Here is a 27,190-nt window from a genome sequence, read left to right on the forward strand (position 1 = left end):
AGTAAAGCCCATTCCCCACCCCGCTAGTACCAGATCCCGCTGGTGAAATGCAACCCTCGCTTTCGCCCCCGAGCAAAGACTATTAAAGAGCCCCACAAGGGATACTGAGTCATACAAGTATGTTGAACCCTTAGGGCACACTATTTTGTGAATGCCATTATTTTCCTCTTACACCCTGGAACCTAACTTATTTCGTAATTATGCTGAGCCACATCTTAATTTTTAAATCCATCTAAATCTATCCAAGGAGCAGTTTACAGCAAACACTGACAGTCTCCAACTTGGCTAGTAATTGTAACTAATTTTTACACAATTGTTAGAACAATATTATTAGGCCTTCTTCCTCTTAATTTGTCATTAGATTTTATTCAAGAGATTTGTAAAGTGTTTAGTTATTATAAGTTTCACATAAAATTAGTTTTAGTTATTTTACACATTGGTGGGAGGCGGCTCTTTTTTCCCCCTCTCGCCTCCGCCACGGCCCAGCAGTCTTCAGTCTACATCAGTCCTCGACCCAGGGCGGACAGCCATCCTGTTAGGAACCACATTTTTGCGTTTATCGATTATTTAATTCTGGGAACTATAGTCATTTCCTCAAAATGCGGCCAACATCAACAAACTTTGTAGTTAGGTATTGATGTAAATTCGCCGCTCACCGTAGCCTGCCAGAGTCTACAGTTATTCCATCAACGGCAATGGCCGACTCCAGTAAAAACCTGTGCAACTGTTGCCAGGACCAATTCAAGTAACATAAAGTGCAATGTGTATCTTTTAACTTTCATCCACGTTGCATAAATATTAACAGGTACATTACCTGTCTCGTTCAGTATATTTATAACTTGCCAAACCACAACCTTTACCGTGGTATGCAAGTGTGTAACTTGAATTACAGAATGTTCGATTTGGGTATTATTTCATAGTACGTATTTCATGTAATGTATCATTTAACGTGAAAATTCCATTTACCAGTGCATCGTTCTGTCGGCGCAGTGCCTTTACCATGTATACTGCTGGCCGTCCAAGCAGCAATAAAACCACTTGTTATCCAAAAGCTTCTATCATTCAGAGATCCTTTTCAGTTTAACCTGCGATGCGAGCATCTAGTGTGTATTGGGCTTATAATTAAACCTCAGCCTCTGAGCCTTGTGGGCCATGCTGAGGCCGACAACCCACGAGATAACAGTTAGCTGCAAGAGCTAGCCTGGCGCCCTCCCAGACCAAAGTCAAACCTCATTCATGCCAGCCGCCACTAGGCACACCCGGGACGTCCAATTCAAGCCAGCGGGTGATGGAACTAATCATTAAGTAATTATGATGGCACAATTAGGCTGAAAACATGGCGTGACTTATTTCCTTTGCACATGACAGTTTCCACGGGAACTGAGCCCCTGGTGGCCACGGAGAATTCAAATATTATCATGTCAAAGGTTACACATGCCAACTCCCTTACGTCGCACCTCCATGGTATTGACAGCCAAAGCCAATGAAATGATGGACGTGTCAAATTGCCACTTCACTTGTGATTTCGGCAAGTATCTCGGAGCAAGTTACAACTGAAAGCATGAAGGGCTTCAGTTCCTGAATTGGCACAGCACAGCCCTGCCTCCTCGCAGGTTGCTTGATGTGTTATGTTATACCTTCTGTGGCAGTAAGACCCTGTCCCCACCCCGTCAGCGTCAGTACCAACTCCCCAATGAGTTACAACAGTTTTGGGCTTTTAGCCATGTGTTTATCAGCTAAACAATTAATGTGTGTGATGAGAAATATATTTCATGCATAATCTTTAATGTTTTCTATTTACCACTTTTTCCATTGGATTTGGTGCTAGGTGACGCTGTTCCCCTCCCTCGTTCCACCCCTTTTAAAAGTCTTCCATCAGGCTGCAATCTGGGGCGGGCACATCGTCTCGTAGGGGGCATTCATCTTTGTCTCACCAATTAAGTAATTCTGCCAACTATACTTCATTGACCTTAAACCTTTTGCTTTCACTAAGCAATTTACACAATTGGCAGCCTCCAATTAAATCTCTCCCTAGCCTAACCAGGCTTCCATGAGGACTAATATAGTGTGTTTCACAACTAATGTAATGTGCATGTTTTTCTCCTCAATTGTTATTGCGCTTTGTCAGCGCAAATTATATAAGTGTAAACAGTACGTGAGATTAAAACTTTTTTTTTCTGCATAATGATTTACAGTCATTTACCAGTTTTAACTAAAGCATTCTAGCTACACATAAGCACACTATGCTGACCAGGGAGTGTGCAGAGTGTACCAACTAGTAAGTCTAAAGTTCATTTGCAGTATACGAGCTTAGTGGACGATACTGGGGCAGACGACCCACCCAGCATCATTGGTTGGATGCAAGAGCTAGCCTGGCGCCCTCCCAGTTAAATAACAGCTTAAATTCATGCCAGCATCAACTAAGCTCACTCTAGGTTTCAGCCTCAAAACTGTGGGCGATGACAGATTGGATACACTGGAATGCTCTGTTTTCTGCCTCCATGGTGGTGTGGCTCTCTCTTTCCAAGTACAGCCTGCTCACACAGGCCAGTATGCTGTGCGTGTGACTAGAACACGACACAGTGCAACGTGACGAACTGTCACCACCACAGACGGGTCAATTGCTACCAGAGCGACAATCATTTAGGTTTTTCTATGGATTTTCTGATAACTCCATGCAACAATAATTGTGATGCAACTAATTAGAATAGTTATTACGAATTCATGATTTTGACCAAGTGACATTTTCTCTTAAGGTGCAAAAATTATAAGTTTGTTGCTAATAAAGTGATTGGAAACCTTAATAGTTATGTGATACATGAAGGTCATGTCTACAGTTATGACCGTGGAAACAAGTACAGTTTTTAGATTTTTTTTCAATTTGGGTATTACTTGGTTTTATACCTCAGTTTCTCTCATCTTTGTAAAGTGTGGCAATAAAACAGGGAAAAAAATGTTGCCCAGAATAAAAAAGTTTTTATTTTATATTTTTGTTTTTGGCATTCCTAGAAGCTAGATTATGCAAAGTTCAATCAGTGGATGAGTACACTAAAAGTGTGTGGAAGTAATTATTTTCTCTCATTTGAGCAACCATGTAATTAATTATTTTTGAACTGCTAATTGTTAAAATGTGGCACACACTGCAGCCAGCCATCAGCTTTCTTCGGGGTTCTCTCCTTTTCTAAATAATAAAAATAATAAAAAATTAAACATAAAAACCCACACATTAAAACACATCCTAACATCTCACAGTTCCAGCCATCATCCGGATCTAATGACCTCAATACTGTTCTTCCAGGGGGCAAAAGGGTGTCTCCTTAGTTGCCCTAGAAAATCCATGGCCCACGGCGCAGTGCAGTTTCTCTTGCGTTATGTGTTTAGCAGCCAATTCTATCACCACAAACAATTCCAGATGTTATCAACTATTTGTAAAATGTCAGATATTATTAACAATTTTTGGCAGCTGAATTGTGTTGTCGTCACTTAAGAGAATTTCACTATCGGAGTTTTTATAGCATACAAAAGTCCTTATAAAAATTTCATTTTAAAAATATTTCTTAGAAAAAATCTAAAATAAGCCAAAAAGCAAAAACATTTCTAGTAGGTACATTCATTCACAAAATCAAAGTAAAAAATCACTATATCAGATTTGAAAACTGTTTAGTTGACAAGGAAATCACATCCTACAGCAAGTTGCACAACCCAGTGTGCGGCTGGATAAACTGGGCAAGCGACACTAAACACACATAACACTCCTCTGAGCCACGTGCAAACTCAGGTGTAGTTAAAGTGTGCAATACAACCATCTGTATTAGAAAAAAAAAAGTCATCATGAGCTGTGTTTTTTACACATCAAATTTTTTTATAATCTTGCACATAATAATGCACAGTGACAGATGCAAAGAGGGGAGGAGAAATAGAAGGGGTACATCCCGTCCTCCCCTGAAGTTATGAAAAAATATGAAATCTCTCTGTTAAGACAGTACATTATTCTGGGTGGTGCACAGTGGCTGTTACACCACTGGAAATCCAAACAAAAGAAGTGATGCAATATGAGGATGATAAATTACCAGTCCAAATCCCTTACTGATGTAAGTTTTTTTTTTTTTTTAAGTAAATTCATACTAATTTTATTTATTTATACATTCAAATCCCTTTCCCAAAAATAATTTCCTGCATCTGCCACTGCGAATTTATCAACTCCTTCAAGATTAAGGTATATTATTATTTTGACTCTTAACAGCTTCTTTTAACCAGTTCTTTTAACAGCTATTCTGAGCATGTTACAACTGAAATTTAAGTAGATTACAATGTAAAAATCAATTAAGAACTTTATTAGACAGTTAAAAAATCTGAAACTATAACTCTGAATTAATAAAATTGAAGGTGTGCAATCTAAGTACATTTATTGAAACCATGTGTGTACATAGTTTGTCAACATAAAAAAACAATATGCACAGTCAATTTATAAATAAAAAACATAAGCATTAACATTCATAATGTATAGTAAAAAAAGGAAAATAGTGCTATCATTGATTATTTATATATATAAACTATTTATTTCTGTTACTAAATATGACTAAACAAAACAACTGTATTTCAACCAACATTTCAAAACATCCTGCATTTAAAAGATTACTCACAGAAGCAGACAGGGGTCTATTTGCTGCCAAATCTGTAAGCTAGAAATCCATCATAGACATATTATCTGCTTCACCATCAAGTCCAGTTTTACAATGGCAGGATTAAAATTATTTATTTGTTACCAGTAAATGTTCAAATGTTAATCATACATATCATTTAAATGAAAGGTAATAGTGCAATGATAAATCTGATGCCTTAATCTTTACCTCTAACAGTATATTTCCAACATTACATCCAAGAAAATTTACCAATGATCAAAAAAAAAATTAAAATTGTAGATTGGAATAATATAAAATACCCAAAATTGTTTCCCATTACTCCACATTATTTCAATAATTTTTAGTAGGTAAGAAAAATATTTATTATGTTTTTTGTTAACCTTCAAAAGTGTTATGTATACATTACAATATAATACTACGACCAAGCAATAAATATTTACATTGTAATTGTATACCTTTTAAGCTAGCAAATATGAATCCGGCATCTTCTGCATTGTAGTCAACATCAGGTTTTTCAAGAATGATGCGCTCAGGGTATTTGTACACTTTTCTGAAGCTGTGCTGAAGTTCCACTTCCAGGCCCGGAGTTAATGAATGAATAAAGGCTCACAATGCGTTGAAATTGAGGTCGTTACAGGTGATGAGGGAAGGATGAAGTGAGCACTCCGACAAAACCCAACAGCTCAAGGCAATGTCCGCCACATTTTCCACTTGAAAAAATTAAAGAGTTTGACACAGTGTGGAATTGAACCCGGGTCGCCTTAGTGAGAGACCACCGTGGCCGCAAGTTTAATTTTGTCAGACGATAATTTTACTCCATGCGTTAATTGGATCCTTGACAATAAAATAAGGAGCTGCCGGGACGGAGAGGGGAAATACATATATGTAAAATTTTTAAAATGCTAAATTATTATTAGTGCACATGTTTAATTGATGAAACAAAAAACTGAGCATAAAGCACTAAATCAAAAGCCCCGTTTACACGTTGCCAGTAACTCGCACAAAATGGTTGAGTAGTAACTGGTAGACAGTTACTTGACTCGTGTAAACGGGTAGGGCGAGCTACTCGTACAGGCCAGTTACAACTAGCATGCCAGTAACTGGAAGGGCGAGTTACTACAAAAATATTTGTTTCACTGGCACACTGGCCTTCCCCCACCACGACAATTCTTGATATCTGCGAGCTACTTGAAGCGTGTAAACGCGCATGCCAGCAGTCGGGCAGTAACTACCTAAACAATTAACACCCGCCGCGCACGTGTCAGTATTTATATCGTGAATTAATCTAGTTTCATGAACTAATTGTGGAATTGTTTTAGTGCGGATTATAAGAATAGAGACGCTCGAAATTCAGCCTAGGAAAGCATTGCCCTAGAGATGGCTATACCAATTTTTACAGCGAAAGATGTGCCGAAGAAAATAAAAAAAACATGCGTTCGACATATTCTCAGGAACTGACAAAAATTGGCAAGAGTAAATCACGTGGAGCAAGAAGTCCGGATGTCTACAATCCAACAATAAAGTGGTTCGATGTAATGGATGAAATAATGAAAACATCCACTACTAAAGACAAAGAAACATTTAGCAACCTGGTATGTATTTTAAATAGTTCATGTGCTTTTTATAGAGACGCTAAAGAAAGTGTAAAAAAAAACAGTTTTACGTTCAATAAATTGTATTGTAAGAAAATCAATTTTTAAGATATGTTATTGTTGAATAACACTGTTCACTACATGCAGAAAAATAATCACATAATAATCAAGTTCGACAGCAGTTGGAGTTGAATTATATCTTATCTTTAATTATAAATGAAATAAATGTTACATAATCAGAAAATTACAGTACATAGTATGATACAGTATAAATGGTGTTGAAATTTACAAAACCATGATCTGCCAAGCAACTGCATCACATCCCAAGAAAAACTCCTTGTAATTATCTCTTATCTTTTTGGCAGTTTTTGTTGCTCTGTTATGACTTCGTGTTCGCAGTATGCTAGGGAATATGGAAATATCAGTTCCCCATGTGCCAGGCATAATCCTAGCAGCCACTATGTCCTCATAATCGATTGAACCTGTTGGCGTGTATGTACTTGGCGAAGTGGAACGCAATAATTATGCAAAGAGCATGTGGCCTGTACGATTTTCACAACTGTTTCTACCCTCAATGAAACTGGCTTTCGGAAAACACGAAAACGAGAAGCCAAAATACCGAACCCGTTTTCAACTACTCTCCGGGCTCTACTATGCCTGTAGTTATAAATTTTTTGTTCGTGACTCAATGCATTTCCTGAATATGGTTTCATAAGGTAAGGTTTCAGGGGAAACGCATCATCACCTACCCATAGGTACTCCCCCATTAGGAAGCAAAGACCCAGCTTCGAGCGCTGGAAAAAGTGAGCTGCACCGGAATACTCCACCATCAGCATCAGTCGCATCACACTTTTAAACTCTATAGGACCCTCTTCATGCAGTTCTCGTAACAACATTGTTGAAGCCCCACGCTGTGACCTCCGAAGAATCCATGGCCTAGTCCACACTCTTTTCCCCTTCTTAGCTTCTTCATCAACTATATCCGTAAGTTCGTCACACAAAACTTTAGACCCTGACCTTATTACTTTTCTTACGAGACATTTCCGTTCTTCAGACATGTTTGTAAACAAGACTGCAAACAACTCACCCGCACAACCTCTACTGGCCTACTAGCAGCTAGTTACTCGACACGTGTAAACGCTCCTGACGAGCTACTTATACAAGTAGAGTAGCTGGGTTCTAGTGACCAACTGGAATGGTCGAGCCACTGACCCACTGGCAGACGAGCTACTAGCAACGTGTAAACGAGACTTAAATTATTACAAGTACTGTCCGTAACTTTATTTACCAACTCTTTTACATGAAAAGTCAGTATGTTTCTTAAGGCTTAACATGAAACTTCAGATGAGAAGCCCTACTGAGCACTGTTTCATTGTCGACATAGAAGGGGAGCATATCTGACCAACACTGTAAATTTTACTACTTGGACATGTACCAAGTTATTGAAAATACTGTGTGAAATTTTAGAATGTGTTTTGTGTATTAAAGGGAAATAAACAAATATTAGGTGTCATGCACAAGAAAAAACTTGATACGTAGTAAGCATCAATATACTTTTTATTTCATAACAAACAAACTAATGCAATTGGATTTTTTTTAATAACAAGTGATTTTACAATAAATGCTTTGGTCTACCATTGTCTTTAGCTGGCACTAGAACATGTCTTGGTAAGATGTATTGCAGGTTGAGGCAAAACAAACAGTATGTACACAAAATCACTTAACAACCTGCTTTTAAGTAAAGAATTCATAAATATCTACATCAGATTCCCACTTATTTACTAAACTTTTTTCTTACAAAATTTAAAATCAATTGCTGCAAGAAATAATTTACACTACAATTTGGTAGCACCTACTTTTTAATTCCTTAATCTAATCATAAAATGATCACAGCTTTAAAACCCATTTCTCCAATTCACAAAAACCTTTGTTTTGTAAACAATTTATCACAAGATTTTTTTTTTCTCGAAAATCCTAACTAGCTACAACAGGAAAAATTTCATATAGTTGTTCTGACATATCAAAATGATGCCAAAGCAAATTCTATCCCTGTAAATATTTAACATTTAACTAATTCTGATTAATTTAGCATTGAAAATTCATGAATGAAGATTGCTTTAAAGCCAATCTCTAATAATAACTTCCAGAAATACAGTTTTCTGTTATTATTTGATATAGATTGGAATCAATGCCTTTAAATAAACTATGAATAATCCAGATAATTAACACACTAGACAAACAACTTGTTTAGGCTGGCAAATGATGAATTGATTGGACGTTAAAACTTTTTACATGATGCTAACTTATGAACCAAAATTAATACTTTAAGCAAAAATGCTATCCAGCAATATTTTTCATCATTTTCATTATTTAAGTATGTATACTTGTGAAACAGTTTTCCACATTACAACTGAAATACCACACAAATATAAAAAAAGCCTAATAGCTTCTAGGTTTTTTTTATGAATGTGTGTACAGACACCCACTAATACAAAATATTTAGGTATTAACTGCAGTAAAAGTACTGTATAATGTATCCAAGTCTTTCCATTGATCTTGTATACATTGATACTGTGGTACATGATGCTTGCTGTTTTAATTTAGTACATCGATAGATCCTGCACATAACAAAAACTTGTGACATAATAATAAATTATGATCGTTAAGTTGAATGCGAATGAAAATTTTTTGACAATTTGTTTGTACTGTGATTTTGGAGTTTATGTTTGGCCAAGATCTTTAGACGTATTATATTAAAACCGCAAGCATCATGCATCACAGGATGAATATACATATGTATACAAGATCATACTATCAGGATCAAGGGATAAAACTGATGATACGGAAGTTACCTTAATTTTCAATGCTATACGTAATTTCACACATGTAATCAACAAAAATAAATTAAGCTTTGCAAAATTATAAAATTTTACAAGCAGGAAATAAGAGAGTGATGGAACTGCTAACTGGAACTATAAACTACTACATTTGTACTCTTCTAATGACTACTTAGTTCAATGTTTCATCACACACACAGATTCCTGGAGACAGAGAATTTGTGTTAGTTGAAGTCTCAAGAGTATTTACGTACCCATTTTTTTTTTTTCACCACCGAACGTACTCACGATACTCGTCGTTAATGCACACGCGCTTGATGGTCTCGTAACCGAGGATTATGGTGAAACTAAAGAAGCACGACTGAACCATGCGTGCCGACAATCCTTTGGTGAATATTCGCAGCCGTTCTTCCGTCCACAGGATGTGGAAGGTTTTGGACATGGAATCCAGACCTTGCACCTGACAAATAACAAAAAACCATTGTAGCTTTCATGTATATCATCCAGTTTTTAATGCATACTATGGTGAATAAGAACCCACTGAGTTAACTATTTATAGTATCTAAATCAGTGATGAATCAAATTCATTCAAACAATTATATGTATTTTAATTTTAAAAAAAATACCATATTTACGTAATTTAAACTAGGAAACAATTCTGAGAGCACTGTAGCTGGTGACAAAAACAAATATTTTTTTTAAGGTTCTGCAGAGTATAATAATATAGGACCAAAGGATTTCTGTGTTTGAATTGATGAATTTTTCCTTTTTCAAATGTTACTCTTTGAATATTTTCTCATATAAAATAATTTTAATACTGAATATTTTATAGTACAGTGGAGTCCGATAATCTGACAGTCAGTTTAATCCAAAATTCAAAAAGAACAAGGTCTGTAAGGAAGGGCATCATCACCAAATATAGACTTCAGTTGTACACCTTTCCTCCACCAGGCCTCATCTCTGGAACTGTCGAGCACTGTAACCTGTCGTTAGAACACCTTACACTACTCACTACTGTAATAGACGGTGTTCGCTCTCTTATCACCCATTTCATCCCCAGATTTAGCTATGTTTAAAGAGACGTTATAAAATAAACTGTGTAATTGTAGTAATGGTTGTGATTACACATTTATGTAATCACAACATTATGAAATTTATATTTACTTTCAGAATGATTTCGCTCAATCTGGGTCTGGTACCAATCATTTTGGATTATCGGGACTCCACTGTATTAGAAGGATCCAGTATTCTACTAGTCCATCCCTAATTTCAACAAACTTCAAGTGTTAATGTGACTAAGCACCTATGCAAACTATAGTAAACGTTTACTCTGCTGGCACGTAGTTAAGCATGCCACATAATTATTACTAAGCACTACCTGAACTTTAAGACCAATAAAAAATTAAACACTCTAGTCTACTAACTAAAGGAACACACAAAATGGCATTCAAAATTTATGGAGGGATGACTCATCATCATTCGATGCTAAATGGTGTATTAACTTGCATTTCTATGATACATGTTGTATTGGCAAGCTGTGCGGTGTTATTTTGGTTGTATAGCAATTCACAAAACCATCTTGTCCCTAATGATATGCAATTGCAGGCAGAAATTATGTTTAAAATATTTCCGAGATTCGAGCATAAGCTCTTCGGAGGTAGCGGGGAAAAATAAAATGTGAACGAGTCTTTCAGCACTCGCCAAGGATATGAAAACATCTAAAGAGTAAATTAAATCTAAAGAGTAAATAAACTTATTATATGAAACTAGGACACCAAATTTAAAGTATGATTTTTTAAAACTATACAGTGCGTAATGAATATATTAAAAAATATTCATTTTAGGAAAAAAACTATAAAAAATATTTTCCTTTTTAAAACCTAACTATAATTACCATAAGCGAATTGTCACGTCAAAACAGCCTGTATCGGATGAGACCAGAGGAAGAATGGTTCATAAAGAAGACAAGGTGCAGTTTCAAGTTTCAAAATTCATGCATTTTTGTTACCGACATGACGCAAACAGACTAGGAAAATTAACTGCAAAAAGAACAATCAATGGCCTACAACTATCAACATTCACCTTGCTTAGAGCTGACATCCCACCAGAGTTACCCACAAGGAAGGCTTATCCAGCTGGGAAGGTATGTTTCCTTAATATTTTTGACGTGACAACATCTAATAAATCGGCAGTCGTGAACCACACAGCCACCCGTTCGAAAAGGACACAGCAGGCTTCGCTGCCGAGGACGTTACCTGCAAGCGAGCACGCACTATGTCCAGGGGGTTCGTCAGCAGCGTGGAGGTGAATCCACCCAGCGTTCCGGCCACGCACTGAATGAACAGCTGAGACACCCAGCTCGGGAACACCGCAAACAACTTTTCTGCAACACCAACACGACGGGTGTTTAAATAAATAAGCTGTCTGTGTCTGCATGGAGTGAAACATTTTTTAAAGTTTTTCTGCTTTAACAAGTTCAAACCATTTTTAAATTGACCTATAAACACAATGTATTTTAACCAGTAATGGTTAAAATACACTTTTTCTCAACTCTGAATTGTTAGTTGGATAGTCAGGGATAAAATAACATAATAAAAACAAAAAAAAAGTTTTGAAAAAATATTATTCAAACTATTAAATTTTATTAAAAAAAATATAAATATACATATTTAGGATACAAAAAATTTCTGTGTGTGTCAATAATGTTACCTGAAGTGCTAAACAAACAATCCCACATCTTTGTACAAGACAAAATTAATTTGATAGCTTCTGCGGAAATAATGTGGTCCTTGTCAACCACAAAGGTTCTAGAGTTTGAATTTCAGAATTTTATTTACTGAAATATTTTTCTTTGAATTAATCTCAAATTTCAATTCTTTAGAATGCTAAGATTTGCTAGTATTTGAGGATATGACTAGCCCATTTAACCTTTTTGAGAAGTTCTCCTGGTTACAACCATGATTTTTTTTGCACACGTTTATTTAGTCCCTTACATTAATGTTGTGACTTCTGACAGAAAGGTAGGTCCACCCTACGAGAGAGGACGGAGGAGGGGATGGGGGTCAGATGGGTGGATTCTGACCCTAAATCCCAGTCAGCAAGGTGTCCCACGAAGAAATAGGTTTTAAATTCTACGCAGCAGACTATGTTTAGTTGCATTATATATGGAATGCTTGTTCTCTGCTTTAATACTGCAAAAACATGGTTGAAATTTTACACATGTTTTCAATCTCTGATTTTTTCCCTTACCATTCAAGGCCATTATTACATTGCTAGCTCTTCAATCTTAAGTTAAGCTCACTGGAAGAGCATATTTAAGAAGGTGGCTACAGGAACATGTGAAGAACCATCCCAAAAGGAAATTACTTATTAATATTAACTCAAAAATCACAGAGACAGAAGCAAAAAAAACTCTATTGTAACAAATTTATCTAAGAAAGAGTTTAAAAATGTACACAAGTAAAAAAAAAAAAAAGTAAAATATTGTGGATTGGAGTTTTATTAATGGGATCTTTAATAGTGCAATCAATGTTGGGGCAAAAAAAAATTATTCGCCACATGGACCAATTAACTATGAGGTGTGCCCAAACTTATTTGCGTATAAAGTCGCCGTGCTACTCAAACAACTGCGCGAACGTCCCCTGTCAGGTTGACCTGCACCACCTGTATATGTCCACAAGGGGACTGACCTGCCGCTCGCAAGGTCGTCTCCCACGAGGGACAAAGGAGAGGGGTGTGCGGGAGGAACAGGGCCGTGTCGTCGCCCTCAGATAACGGACGTGTCGCTGGCTCAAGCGGGGTGATGGGGGGGGGGGGGGGACGCCAGCTGAGCCGAGTGATAAGACACGTCTCGCTGCCGGCCTGCTAGCGGACCGCACGCCACGACTTCTTGCGCCGCGCGCAGACTAAGTCCACACGGGCCTTTAAAACTCAATCATAACTTTAAAATAGAAAAGCAATATAACTACCGGGTGTACCAGCGATCAGTTCACAATGTTATTATTACAAATTTGCTATCACAAAAATTTAATTAATTTTTTTTATATTTATTATTATTATTATTTATTTTTTTTAGGTATGCCTACTCGATTTAGGTATGCCTATAGACCAAACCATGCTCTGCTACCAATTGTGACGCCCCTCGTGCCTCAAAGTTTAATTATTTTAAATTAATTAAAAAAGAGCCTTGGAAACTGCTGGGCAAGAAAAATGAGACAATTAAGTTGTTTACCAGAGGTGGCACGAGGTGGCGAACAAGATAATTTGGAACTCCCTGACACAAGCAACTGGGGAGCTGGTGGATCTTTTAAGGGAACAAGGTATATCATAAATAAATTAACACTACACAAGTAGCTTGGTCTATAGGTTCCCTGTTTTATTATTAAGGAATTTTGTGTTCGTATTATTCAAACCTGACAATAAAAATCTTAGTCAATAACAAAGTTAAAGGGGGCGCCCCAGGATTAATTAAAACAGTACATATTACACCTTAGCAAAAATTATTACATAATTAAAAATTTAAAAATTGCACCAAATTTGAATGTCCCTACAATTACATCGATGATTAGTTTTATTGATTCTACATATGCTTGAGGAAAGCACTGTTCACTGGTAGGCTATTCATTCGATTAATGTAGTTCGTAGCTAGAAAGTGGGGGGGGGATGTTGATTTCACATTACCACCCGGGTCTTCAAAAAATAACGTCGGGTCGCGGAAACCTCTCTTCTAATGTGACCCGCAGTGGAGGTGCAGGACCACGAGCTGGGAGCAATTTGTCTCTCCAGCACTTCGACCCTGTCTGAAACCCAAATCAAATCCAAAACGAATTAGACTTGCTTCCAGACAGTCCTATACCGTCGGCGCAAAAAGCCAACAAACGGGAATGGGGGGGGGAAAAGAAAAAAAATTACTCACCAACCAGGGTGTAGAGTTCGGAGCTCACTAGGTGTCTCGCGCCGACATCAGGATGCCGCGGACCGAGAAATCAGGATGCGCGGACGAAACCGGAATTTTTTAGAATTAAATAAGAAGAAATAAACATTTAACTACGCATGACTTTTCTAAAAACTACCTCTGCCTGGCTACTGTACAAACGGGATCACATCCCTTAAGCAAACTGACTACATTCTCGTGCACGCGAAAATCACCATTCCCGCAAAAAGCCTCTTAGCGCAGAGGACGTAGAGGAGACGAGGTCAGTAGCCGAGGTCAGAGGGCTGAGTGCCCCGCAATCGGCCAAAGCACCTATTTAAATCGGGCGGTAAGGCCCCGGGTCAAAGGAGGGGGTAGGTTCGGTTCTAAGCCGAAAATTTCCGAAGGAGTCCGAGGCGGTCGTGACAACAACACGACATGCGCGCTCTCTACCGGACCGAAACGAAAGCGAAGAACAATCGACTTCTCCGGGCCGCGAGAGGAAAGCATAGTGCCTTATGGCACCGCGACGCTGCCTTCTAGCGGCGTAAGGGGGAACTACTTGAGGTGGTGAGCAGACTTGCCACCAGGTGTCATGAGGGTAAGCTCTGCACGCTGGCGACCAGGCCCGCGGTTACTTTTTTTGCCGCTAGATGTCAGGGATGTGTCTGTCGGACCCGGGAGAAGGTTTTTGCATCAGGTCATCGTCCCGTCCGGTCACTGCTCTTAGCTTAATTTCTCAGAACTAAAGTGAGGAGGAGAGAGAGGAAGGGGGGGGCAGAAATAGCCACTAAGGTGGGAACGCAGCTCCACTGGAGACTGCTTCGTGACGAGACATGCTTTTCTCAGCAGGCCTCTACAAGGTAGCAGCTTGCAGCCCAGGAGCTGCTCAAAGCAGTTTTGGTCATGCAGGGAATTAAAATTACAAACTCGGGGCGTGACTGCAGGCGAGAGAAATTTCAACCGGGCTGACCATGTCCACATTAGACAGCAAAATATCAGATTGGCCCCCTGGGAAGGGGCTTCGGTCCACTGGCACCAAGTTTAAATCGGTGGCGTACACCGGCCTAACAAAAAGTAAATCACCCCCATTAACCACCAGATAAATTTAAAAAAATGGAAACCCCAAAAAAATTTAAAATTATAGAATAAATTAAAAAAAAGTGACGAAATGCCTAATTTCCGGCACAGAGGATTGATTCAAAAGTAATACCTCCATGGCCATAATACTTATACTGTTACCCAGGTTGGTTTTTTTTTTTTGGTGTGTCTGAAAGGTGCTAGTGTCATATATGAACTGTACTATTCACTATTCACTACAATTTGGAAATTTGGAAAATTGGGTAACAAATAAAAAAGGTTATGGCTATTGAATGCCTCCTTACTTTTCAATCAAGCCTCATATAATACCATACAGCATACACCTTTGTGTACAGCCAGAAATGTCTTTGAAAAAATGGTTACAAATTTGAAACAGTGGGCCCACCAGCCTATTGGTTGCTCTAAGCTTCGACATACCTTTGGGCAAGCCTGTAAGCAAGGAAATATAACTACATCTACATTTACAATTATAAATGCTTTTTCTAGTAATTATCATTCATTAAAACAGCAAAGCATTAATTGTATTATTTCATAACCTGAGAAGGAATTATTTTTGAGTAGCATGTTCATGATAGGATATGGTTTTCGTCATGTTGAAATATATTTGATTTTGAAAATATGAATTATTAAATTTGATAGAAACTAGATACTAGATACAGTTTCTCACCTTGGTACAAGTGGTAGAACGTCCACCACAGAGCACTGTTAGGAACGTAAGCACATAGCGATGCGACGTAACCTCTGTAGAAACCAGGCAGTCCGTCCCTAGCATATATGCGACGTGCTATGTCTACTGTGACTTGAAACCTTGACCTTGATGGATCCAACGTCAAACCCAAGGGGTTTAGGATAACCTGCAACCACAAAAACAAACTTGTAAAAATCATCATAACAGTCGATGTTGCATTTGAATCTCCTGTCATGACAAAACTTTTAAAATTTTTAATGATACATCACTCATCAATATAATGCAGTCAAAGATTTTTGTAATTATTCTTCCTAAAAAAGATTTCATAACTTGTTTTAACAAGATATCACTTCTTATTGTAGTCAAATGATTTATGGCCCATTATAAAGTATCCACCTGTATGATGTACTGCTTTAGTCTCAGGTTTTATACTGATATGGATAGCTTAGCATTTCAAAAGAATTTAACATTTACTAGAGAAAAGTAGAATTCAAATTCTACCATTTGTTTATATTTTGTAGTTACAAATTATAATTGCTGTTTCCAAATACCTCTTGAAAAGATGCTTTAGCCCAGGATCCTTTAAAGGATGTCGAACATTTCTGTTTACTTTCTAAATAGTTGAAAGGATCCTTACAGAATCTTTGATGCAGCCTTTCATAAAAGGATGAGTCACTTGCATCATTTAATGCATCCTTGTGGCCTTTTAGGTGTTTATGGTGGTATCATTTAGTAAAATGTAATGTTAGTCTGTTTCTTAACCACTATTTTATGTCCACCTATTGATTTCAATATACTAACTTGAATGTGTAAAAATTAAAAATTGTCTGAAAAAAGAAAGTGGAAAAATTTGTGAACACAAGGAATAGACTACTAAAAAAGTATTATTTTTTTTTGTTGATACACTAAATTGTGTTTAAGAGTCCAAAGAATCCAGATTTATTTTCACTGCAAGTTTCTCACTGAATGCATGCTTGAAATCAAAGGATCCTTTGGTTATGGTTCCATTTGTAAAGGACACAACCTTACTATTTGCAAATAGCAATAAATTATGTTATAGACTGAATAAATTACACATGCTTGGAAGATATTTGAAAATAAAATATTGGTTCGGAACAACGTTGCTCTTACAAGGAAATTACATAGCTAACTTGAACATTATATGTAATTCCCATTTGTCATTACTAGGGACAAGATTATGTGATGAATTTCAATAAAACCAAAATATAACCTAAAAGCAGGTCAAAAGACTGCATAAACCTAAATGCAAGTTAATACACCAAGTGAATTCGTACAATTAAGCAGCGATTAACCAAACATAGTTGAAATGTCATTATTTCTTGACAAAAAAATTGTACCAAAAATTTATTTAATTTGTTTTATTGAATCAATTTAAAACCATAAATACTCGCTAATTTAATTTTTATTGTTGTGAATGTATCAGTTTTAGACAAATTTATTAAAAACGATTTTACCATAAAAATTTTAACATCTATATTTTACCCCAGTTTTGGTGGAGTCAAGTATTGCAAAACAGCTTTTAAAAATTTGTTTTAAAACTGTTTCAAAAATGAAATTGGACTAAAAATAAAAACAATAAAATCTCGTCTAGTCATTCTCACACAATGTTTTGGCAGTTCTCTCAGCAAACAGCCATTCAAAGACACGACACAGAAAAGTTCCGCCACGCGTCGAACTACGACACAAGCAGTGACGCTCAGGTCCAAGACCCGCACGTGCCTTGCGGTCGCTGGAGCCGTGGCCCGCGACCCCCAGCACCATGAGGTGCTGGCTCAGTACGTCGAACGGCACGACGGCCGTCTGGCTGACCAGCGACGCGCAGCCGCCGGCCGCCAGGGACTTGGCCCGCGCGTTGTCGACGCCGTTGGTGGCCAGAGCGTGGCGCACCCCTTCGTACGTCGAGATGTACAGCACGCCGGATGCCACCTGGAACGTGCTCACCCAGAAGCCCCGGTAGAGCCCCGGGACGCCCTCGTACCTGTATATTTTGGACCAAGCATCTGCCAGCCCTGGCCAACGAAATACACGATTCAATAAGCGTTGTCGCAGACGCAATTCCACAAGCACAGTTCAAGTTCCGGCATCACCCGCCATGTAGGGATATCACCATTTCACACCATTAATTTTTTTTGATCTTGGGCGGTAATGGCCACCTGACCGCCCACAGAGGACAGCTGAGATAAAATGAACAGAAATGTAATAGCAAGACAATATATGGAAAATCCATAGTATTTTCAATATTTTTGTATGGTTGTTCTAAATTCTATGATTGCGCTGATTTGTAAGACTACAAGGAAAATTTTAACACTACTGTTTTAATAAAACAAGGTAATTTCAATTTATAAATACCGATCAGCTTGTAGATTGCCTAAGATTTGTTTGGTTACAAATGTAACATGTTGAAATTCCTATTAATGGAAACTGTTTCTAATTGATTTTCAACTACACGCTGACCCTATAAGTATAATAAGTTATCAAGCTTAGGTTAATTGCTGAAGCCTGTCACAGTCAAATATTTGTCTCAAAATATGTTTGACGATAGAGTTAAAGGAGAAGTATTGGATGAAAAATTGCTTCCAATTTTCCCCATCAAATATATTTGGCCAGATAACCTCAAATATGATTTAAATCATGTCACACTAATCAAAGTTAATTTTTGGTCTGAGCTATCTTAAACTCTACAAATTTTTTATTTTAAATTTGGAAACTAAACAATGCATCACAGTGGTGGACAGAATTTTTTTATCTTATTAACATCCATTTCATAATGAAATAAATTTTTTGAGATTTATTTAGCATATATAAATATAATTTTATTTTTACAGATAAAATGTTTTTCCATAAGGCATTCATATTGACATCATTTTAGTTATTTTAACTTTTTTTAACCTCTATAATTGGCCACGTGAATTTACCATTTTAAAAGAATCATTGAGTCTGAAACGGATGTCATTTCCGGTTTCGCTACGCAAGATTTTGATTGGCTGATCGCATCTAACATCCCACTTATTTTAGAACCCATTCTATATGCAAAATATTTTGTGGAAACACAATTAATATAACTTGTCAAACAAACATGGTTGCACTAGTGATGTTTAGATGATGTCATAACCCACAAACTTTGACATAAAGTAATGGAAGGTGTTGGAAGGTAAAATTTGACAGTGTGACAGGGCTTTAATAAGCACTCAACCACTTAGCTACATGCAACTTATGATAAATTTCTCATAAAACCCTAATTTTTTGAAACAATATAATTAAAATGACTAAGAAATCAATATTTATATGTGATTCATACAATTATTCATATCTTTTTCAATTCCCACAAAACTCTATTTAACCACCATAGTTTCGCACTGTCCACCTAAAATACATTCCAACAAATAAATATTATGAATCATGTATGTTGCTATAAGGTGAAAATGTATTGGAAATTAACACTGCAAACAAAATCAAATTAAAAAATACCTTCTCGAAGCTGTTGTGTGTCAGCTGCTTATGTTTTCATATATGTATAACAGTGTTTAGAGGACAGAGTATATATTTTTTATATATTCATCAATAATTATTATTTTTATATTTATAAAGTTTTACTTTTTTGTTTCTTTCTCACCTATCACAATTTCATTTATTAGTGACTGAACGGAACGAAAAAAGATTTAATAACGCAATATTATTTGATACATGTCTAGCCCTCGGATTAGTTTTGACAATATCTGGTCCTCAGAAAGAGTGATTTAGGGAAATATTGCAACATATTATCCACCGTATAAGTATAATTGTATTTTCAATATTATTGCCAAATTTAAGCTACACATTATGTATCCGCTATTTATAAAAACACATGGAAATATATTAATTTTAAAAACTTGTTTGACTGTCTCATGATCACTCACGTAACATTTTCAAAATATTTCTTAAAATTTTTTTCATTAATGAAAGACTGAAATTCCCAAATGGCGAGCGAGTCTGAGCATTAAGTACTGCTATTAAGTTGTCTGTTGCAAAAAATTTTCAGAATGAATTTTTCTTGAAACTCTTGAGCATGTTTCTTTCACAAATAGAAATTTATTCAGCTTGTACAAAAATATATAAAAGAGTTCATATTATCATTTCAAAGACATCACCTTAATCATCAACAGGTTACTACAACAGAGTAGCAAAGTAAAGTCTTACAAAACTATTTGAAAAAAATGTGAGCAAGTGTTTCAGTACTCGCTAGGGATGTGTAACATCGAACCTCGGTAACAAGCAAATTCATGTCTTCCCATGTTGCAAAAACATTTACAATATGAAACTTTAACATACAATTTAATGCAGAATTCTTTAAAACAATGCAGTGTGTGATAAATATACACAAATTGAATTTTTTAAATACATTCCGGGCACAAATCTCAACAGTTTCCACACCTGCCGCTAGAATTTGCTGCTGGTGCAGCTACGTTGACTAGTGAATCATTTGATTAGCAGACCAAAAATTTAAATTATATAATTAAATGGCTCCAATAAAAAAAAAAAAGACTTAAAAAAAATATACGGATTTTTGACAGTAAATTTTATTAAAATACTGCCCATCATGTTTAAACTTCATATTATTACTATAGCGTTTCCCTTTGTGTGTTTGTGAACTTTGGATCACGCCATCCGCCACAGATGGCAGCACTGTGGTTGTTGCACATTTACGTTTCTCGACTTCCGTCGTATACACAAAATCACTCCCAACGAACGCCATGTACCGAGAGCTAAGATGTTACACATCAAAAAAGCATACCTATTTATTTTCTGGTAGGTTAAAGCAGCTGAGGTATAGACATTCTCATAAGAAAATATTATTGTAGCATTTAGAAATGTATGGTTCATGAAATAATACAACAGAATAGCAGCACTTATTGTTTAATAAATATGTTTAAAATTATGTAGTTTTAAGTTGTGACTGATAGCTAAATTTTCACATTAAATACATAAGACTTGATTTTTGCTATTTTCTAAAAATTATAAAGAGTTAAAACTTATTTAACTTATAAGTTGTAAAACCACAATGAGTGAATTTTATGCCAGTCAAAGTTTTTCTAAACAAAATAATTATAGATGGTCAAGTTTGAATTTTAATAAATTTACTTGATCTTGGTACCATTCTGCCTTTCATTTTTTCAGCTCTAAAATGCAAATAGGCTAAAATTTGCATAAAAATAATAATCATTCAAATGTCTAAAATTTCAGAATCCCTTGAAAATTCATCTATAGCATGTCTCTTCCTTAGATTGCAGTGTGCATTTTAATGGGGCATTTACGCTCTCTATCCAACACACAATATCTGCTATTAGCATTACCCTTGTTTTAGTGTGCTCTGTTTCAAGACATAGGTAACCAAAGAGCAAAAAAGTGTTAGACACAACTTAATAATGTAAAGAAAATTTTAAAAATTTACATAAATAAAGATTAAAAGGAAAACTTGGAATGAGAAATATTGAAAATACATTTTATTGCATTTACTTATTTTCTAAGAAAAATTAACTGAAAGACAACATATATGTTTTAACAATTTTTGTCTCTAATTTTTTATTGCACTTAATTAAAATGTTGGCACTGTTTGACCATTATACATAAATATAGTGATGACAACTATGAATAGTTACTACTGTAAAATAATAATTTGTGTTTAGAATTGAGAGTGAGATGATGATACACTAGTTGAAAAGAAGTAAAATGTAAAAATTTCAGTAAAATCCATTGAGTGTGGGAGAGACTAAGGCAACACCAGTACTTGATCACGAGAGATCAGATTTTATGAAAACAGCACCTATGTATGTCTATCACATGCCATAACATTACAAACTTAAACATACATGAACTATACATGTCAACTAATAAGATATACACACACACACACACACACACGGCGAGGCGAGTTCACTAGATACTTGTCGGCAAAAAAAAACTTGTGCACATATGAGCGTGTTTTCACCAGCCCAGTGGGTCTCAATAATGATTAAAAAAATTATTTGAGGTTATATTTACATTGTTTTTATTTGTGTTTCTTATTCTGGTAATTTTATAGTTTAACAACTTCTTCTAAAAAAAAAAAAATTCCAAATAATTTTAATTTTAGTTCTACTGACCTGCAGTGGTTATTTTGAGACAGGAAAGCAAATTTGTTACATTTCAATTATTCACACAAGTTCATAGGTGAAGTGGTGTATTCAAACAAGTATATCATTAGCCCCAAGTCAAATATGTGTGTTGCTTTCTCGGTACTACATGCATCTAGTGTGGTATTTTATTAATAAAGAAAAAAGTTTTCATGATAGCAACAGATTAATTTCCAAATTAACTGTGTAAAAATGTGTTCCTGTGCAGTATAGCGGGTGCCGCCATGTGCGAGTCCCTACTGTGCTTGCAAACAGCTTGCCTCGACAATGAAGGGGGCCTTCAAATCAGAACCTCAGGTATCAATGACGTAACAAAGAAACTTTCTGCAATTTAAAAAAAAAAAATATATTTTTTGAATAGCTTTTACCTTACAAATTTCATTGACTTAATGTCCCAGCTCACTAGAGAGTTTCTCATTAACTCCACTGAATAGAAATTGTGTATACACCACAAAGTTTACACATCCTTTTATTTCCAATTTACAGTTTCAGCTTGCAACAGTTCATTTCAAAAGTGTTCCCAGATGAACCCGAGTGGACCGCACCTAGTGGAACTCGCCCGGCGTGGACCGAGGCCACAGCCATTACCTTTGTAAACCTGGTCGTGTCTCTGCACTTGGATCCTCGTACGGATGACGGAGAGGGGGTGCAGGACGCATCTGATGGTGAACGAGCTCAGCATGCTGAGGGGCACGAACTTGCTCTTGTCCATCATGTCCCACTCGATGGTGCGGATGAAGTGCGGAGTCTCCACCGCGGTGGCCATGGCGCGGGGGGTAAATCGCTTTATCTCTCCCGGCGTCACAGCGAGTCAACTCTCCAGGGAGCCATCCTTCTTTGCAGCGTCACACAGCGCCCATTAAGAGATGTCTCCGCACATTTAACGTTTCCTGGTGCTGCTTCTAAAACATCCATCATATATGTTTTTATTTAAACATTTTAACATAGGTACAGATAATCAACAATTGATTGCAGGGGTGTAGCCAGGGGGGAGTTTTAGGGGTTCAAACCACCCCCCCCCCCCCCCTTAGCACCAAATCTTTAATTAATTTTCTTATTTATCACTCAAACAAATTTAATATTAAAATTAATAAAATTTTTACCATTACAATATTTAAATTTAAGTACCGAAAACTGCTAAAATAGGACTATTTTACACCTTAAAATCCAAATTTTCCCGGGGGAGGACCCGCAGACCCCCCACTTCAATACGGGGGGGGGGGGGGGGGCATGCTTCTTAACACCCCCCATACACAAATCCTGGCTACGCCACTGATTGATTGCCATAATAAAAGTAGGGGTATATCATTCCCATCAGAGGATCTGGTACCGGGAATAGACAGGGGAAGGCAGATCAATGCTTGCTTCATTGCCTTCAGAAAATCATTTAACAAGGAGTCTTATGTTGAGCTGTGCAGAAGGCGGAGAGGGTGATAATGGATAGGAGGGTGCTGAGGTGGATTGGAGACTTCCTAACAAACAAAAAGCACGCAGTAAGAATAGGAAAACAAACAGTCAGAGGAGGGCTGTTACATCTGGGGTATCACAGGGCAGTGTATTGGGGCCAATGCTTTTTTACCATCATGGTTGACGATATTGGGGAAGTTATAAAAGGGTGTCATGTGACTCTTTGAAGATGACTGTGTGGTGTATGGGGATGCAGAGATTGGAGAAGTGGACAGATTGGAAGAATAGGCAGAAATAACGAAATGAGGTTTAATGCTGACACAACAAGGGTGGTCAGATTCAGCAAGAAATCAATGGTGAATAAGAGGGATTATCACTGGAGGGGAGAGGTGATATGGATGCCAAGGAAATATGGTGTGTGGGTAACAGGTGGGTAAAGTAGGCAGGCCTTGGGTATGCTGGGACGGGTACTAAGGGGAGGAAGCAGTGTTCTTAAGGAGAAAGCTTACACCCTTCTTGAGTATGTGGCGGCGATGCTCAAGAGAGAATTGGAGGGAGTGCAGAGGGGGCAGGTACATGGGTGAAGAGAACACTGAGAAGACTGGAAAATGATGAAAGTGGAGAGCATGTAATTAGACTGTCACAACTAATGACAGAATTGAGGTGGGATAATCTACAGGGAAGAAGGCGGACAGAGAGGTTGGTCAGGATATACCAGATACTGAGTGGGGTGGGTAGGTGGGGAAAGTTGAGAAACAAGATAAAGAGATGGCAATACAGAAACAGAAGGGAAAACTCAAGAAAAGTCTTTAGAGAGAAAGAACAGAAAGAGGGAAAAAAAGATGAGTGTAAGAACCGATAGGAACTGGAATAGTGAGGAGGAGAAGGTGACAGCAAGCAAGTAATGTGGTACAGTTTTGGAAGAGGGTAAGGGAAAAGTAGATAGGACTGCTTACAATCGGACTTGTGCTCAACTCAGCAGGATTTCAAAATTCATTTCATAAACCAACAAAAGAAAAAAATTTGAAAGCAAGTAGCAGGCAGAGAGGTAGTATCTCTACCCTCTCCTTCCCACAAAATGAAATTCTGCATACCCTCTTGAATACAAGCCATGACTTAAGTATGAAGATGCTAATTAATAATTGCAATATTTTCAAGGAGTCTGCTTTTGAGCCAGGTTTAAAGAGAAAAAAAAAAATAAACCTCAAGTCGTTCGTTTCGCCTATATGAGTTAATAACTCTTTGACCTAGATTAATTTGCTCCTAACTCTTACACAACTCCTAGGGAGCAAAACAAACCCGCTACAAATAAACTCCACTACAAATGAGTTATTTTTCAGGTATTGAATTATAAAATCGCCTTATCATAAATCCGTCTAGCCTATAACGCTTTCTACCAACACAGCATACCGTATAGAAGTTTATCGGCAGAAACCCGCAAGCTTGTACAAAGAACACAACATGCCGTAAGCCACTTAAAGGAAATTAATTCAAGGCCAACCTTGGTTACATCTCGACCAAACAAAACCTTGGCCCATTTAGTCCGTTTAACGAATTGATTAACCAACACTGGGGGAGTAAAAGTATTTTCTAATGCGTTCATGCTAAATACCTACCATACACACATACACAAAAAAAATATCAAAATGCATTGCTTACATAAAAAAAGTATAACACCCAATAAAATTATATAAATATATACTGGCAGTGACTAAATTCAATTACATATTCATGGATCGTTTTAGGCCAAGTGATCTTACAACAGCCATTATAGCATCAGAGGGCTTCGATATATAGCTCAACATATCATCGCTACTTACCCTGAAATAACAAATAATGTCCCTGTCCTACAATACACGAGTCAAAGCAATTTTGCAATCAGAACTATAAAATGGTGATAAAACTCGAGGTTAAAATCCAATTAGAGCCCTCGGAAAGCGCCATATTGTATGATGTCACTATTTGATGTCTGAAATCAGCTGTTCCTCAAGGCTAGTCGGGTTGTCTGCTGCATTCGCGCTCGTTCCTAGAGTAAATACATATTAGAACAAGAAAACACACGAAAATGTAAAATATCGCTTGACGTTAGGAAAAAATACGCGGGAGTCCAAATACAATTTAATGCAATGTTATACTTGACTTTTGTGTCCTCGGGATTATCATTACATTGTTTTCAAACAAACGTTTAAAGCAGAGAAGACTTCCAAAATTATTCTAATAATGTGTAATAAATAATTTCACTATCTATATAATCTTATTTTGATTTATTATTGGAAATAGTAAATCCATCACACATAAAATGTATTTTTTTTTTTTTTTTTTTTTTTTTTTTTTAACATTTAATCACAATGAGAAATTTTCAAGTCCTGAGTAACTGTCAAACACTTTGATGTGTGGTTGCCTAATTTAATTACCTACCTACCGTCTACCTTTTCCTAGTCCCATTCAAACAATTTTAATTCCTATTAGACTTTAATTACCTACTAAATTTGTGAAGAAAATATAGGATAGTAAAGATAAATAAACCTAAATTTACAAATAAGACACTCTATGGAAAATCCATAGTAAAATTAATTCAACTATTAATGAATGGCAATGTGTGTTTATTCCTGTTGTATTTTTAATGTTTACATAAATGATAGTTGTTTTAAATTCTATGATTGAACTGATTAGTATAACTACAGGAAATTTTTTTAACTCTACTGTTTTAATAAAACAAGGTAATTTAAATTTATAAATGCCATTCAGTATGTAGATTGCCTAGGATTTGTTTGGTTAAAAATGAGATTTTGAAATACCTACCAATGGAAAATAGGTTTTTAATTTATTTTTAACTGAACACTGTTATTGGATTATATATCGAATTATGGAGCTTTCGTTATTTGGTAATATGCCCTTAACCACAAAGCTAGATGCAGATTATGATGAAATGACTCATAAAACCCTAAGTATTTTCGAAACCCTATAAAGTATTTAAATTTACTAAGGGATGGAGATTTTTTAATCTGGTTCGGACCATTTATCATCCCTCCTCCAAACTCAGTCTGTTTTACCACCAATTGAGTGATGTGATGTTATGTTGAGACTTTAAAAAAAAAAAAAAAAAACCCTTAAGAAATGCTCTCAACTAGAATGGGGAAAAATTTAATATCAATAAAATCTATCACAAACAACACAATAGCAAACTTGCCCTGAACACAGACAATACCGGTACCTATAGAATCAAGGCCATTCAAAAGTGTTGAAGTGGGAAGGGGAGAAGAGACAACATACCCAGGGCCCTTGCACCATGGGTGGTTCGGTTAAGTTCAGAAAATTTTTTTTTATGCTTATGTTTACCCTCATAGTATGACAAAAATTACAATTCTATCACTAGAGACCGGAAAAATTCGCGAATTCATTTCGCGATAGGCTAAAATACAAATCGTTATACCTCAGTGTTGCCTCTGCTATTGGTTCACAACTCACCTGGGTGACTCTGGGCCAATGAGAAACACCCAACCAAAGCTTTATCGAATCACAGGCTGCTATGCTGGAATGTCTCACAAGACAGCAGCCAATGAGTGGGTGACATTTGACCGAGTGTACATAGAACTATGGAGTTCATCCTAGAGGTCATTGAACCCGCGATTTTTTCCGGTCCCTATCTATCACTAATAAAATTCTTTGTAAACATTAAAATGATGACATTTTTCCACATCACAGTCTTTAGATATTATTTTTTCGTTGTACAGGATAACAACTTTCCATGATCATAGATATGAGATATTAGCTGGTTAGCAAACCATCCGTGAATACGGACATGACCTGTGGGATAGATAGCACTCCATTACAAAGGCG

General features: G+C 36.7%; 1 protein-coding gene across 3 annotated transcripts; it reads right to left on the minus strand.

Moving 5' to 3' along the window:
- Positions 1-7,774: 7,774 nt before the first annotated feature.
- On the minus strand, positions 7,775-25,525 carry LOC134536037 (solute carrier family 25 member 44). 3 transcript variants are annotated; one of them, XM_063375554.1, is made up of 6 exons: positions 25,171-25,525; positions 22,532-22,845; positions 17,514-17,772; positions 15,753-15,939; positions 11,328-11,455; positions 7,775-9,532 (listed from the first exon to the last, which is right to left on the minus strand). In XM_063375554.1, the coding sequence occupies exons 2-6, from the start codon at positions 22,600-22,602 to the stop codon at positions 9,341-9,343; spliced, it is 837 nt and encodes a 278-aa protein (XP_063231624.1). In that variant the 5' UTR covers positions 22,603-22,845; positions 25,171-25,525; the 3' UTR covers positions 7,775-9,340. The 3 variants fall into 3 exon arrangements, with proteins under 3 accessions (XP_063231624.1, XP_063231622.1, XP_063231623.1); XM_063375552.1 differs by having other exon boundaries at positions 17,514-17,803; positions 25,171-25,414; XM_063375553.1 differs by lacking the exon at positions 25,171-25,525 and adding an exon at positions 24,761-24,784 and having other exon boundaries at positions 17,514-17,803.
- Between the last annotated feature and the right edge of the window lie 1,665 nt (positions 25,526-27,190).

The sequence above is a fragment of the Bacillus rossius genome, chromosome 10, assembly GCF_032445375.1.
Source record: "Bacillus rossius redtenbacheri isolate Brsri chromosome 10, Brsri_v3, whole genome shotgun sequence".
Classification (NCBI taxonomy): Eukaryota; Metazoa; Arthropoda; class Insecta; order Phasmatodea; family Bacillidae; genus Bacillus; species Bacillus rossius.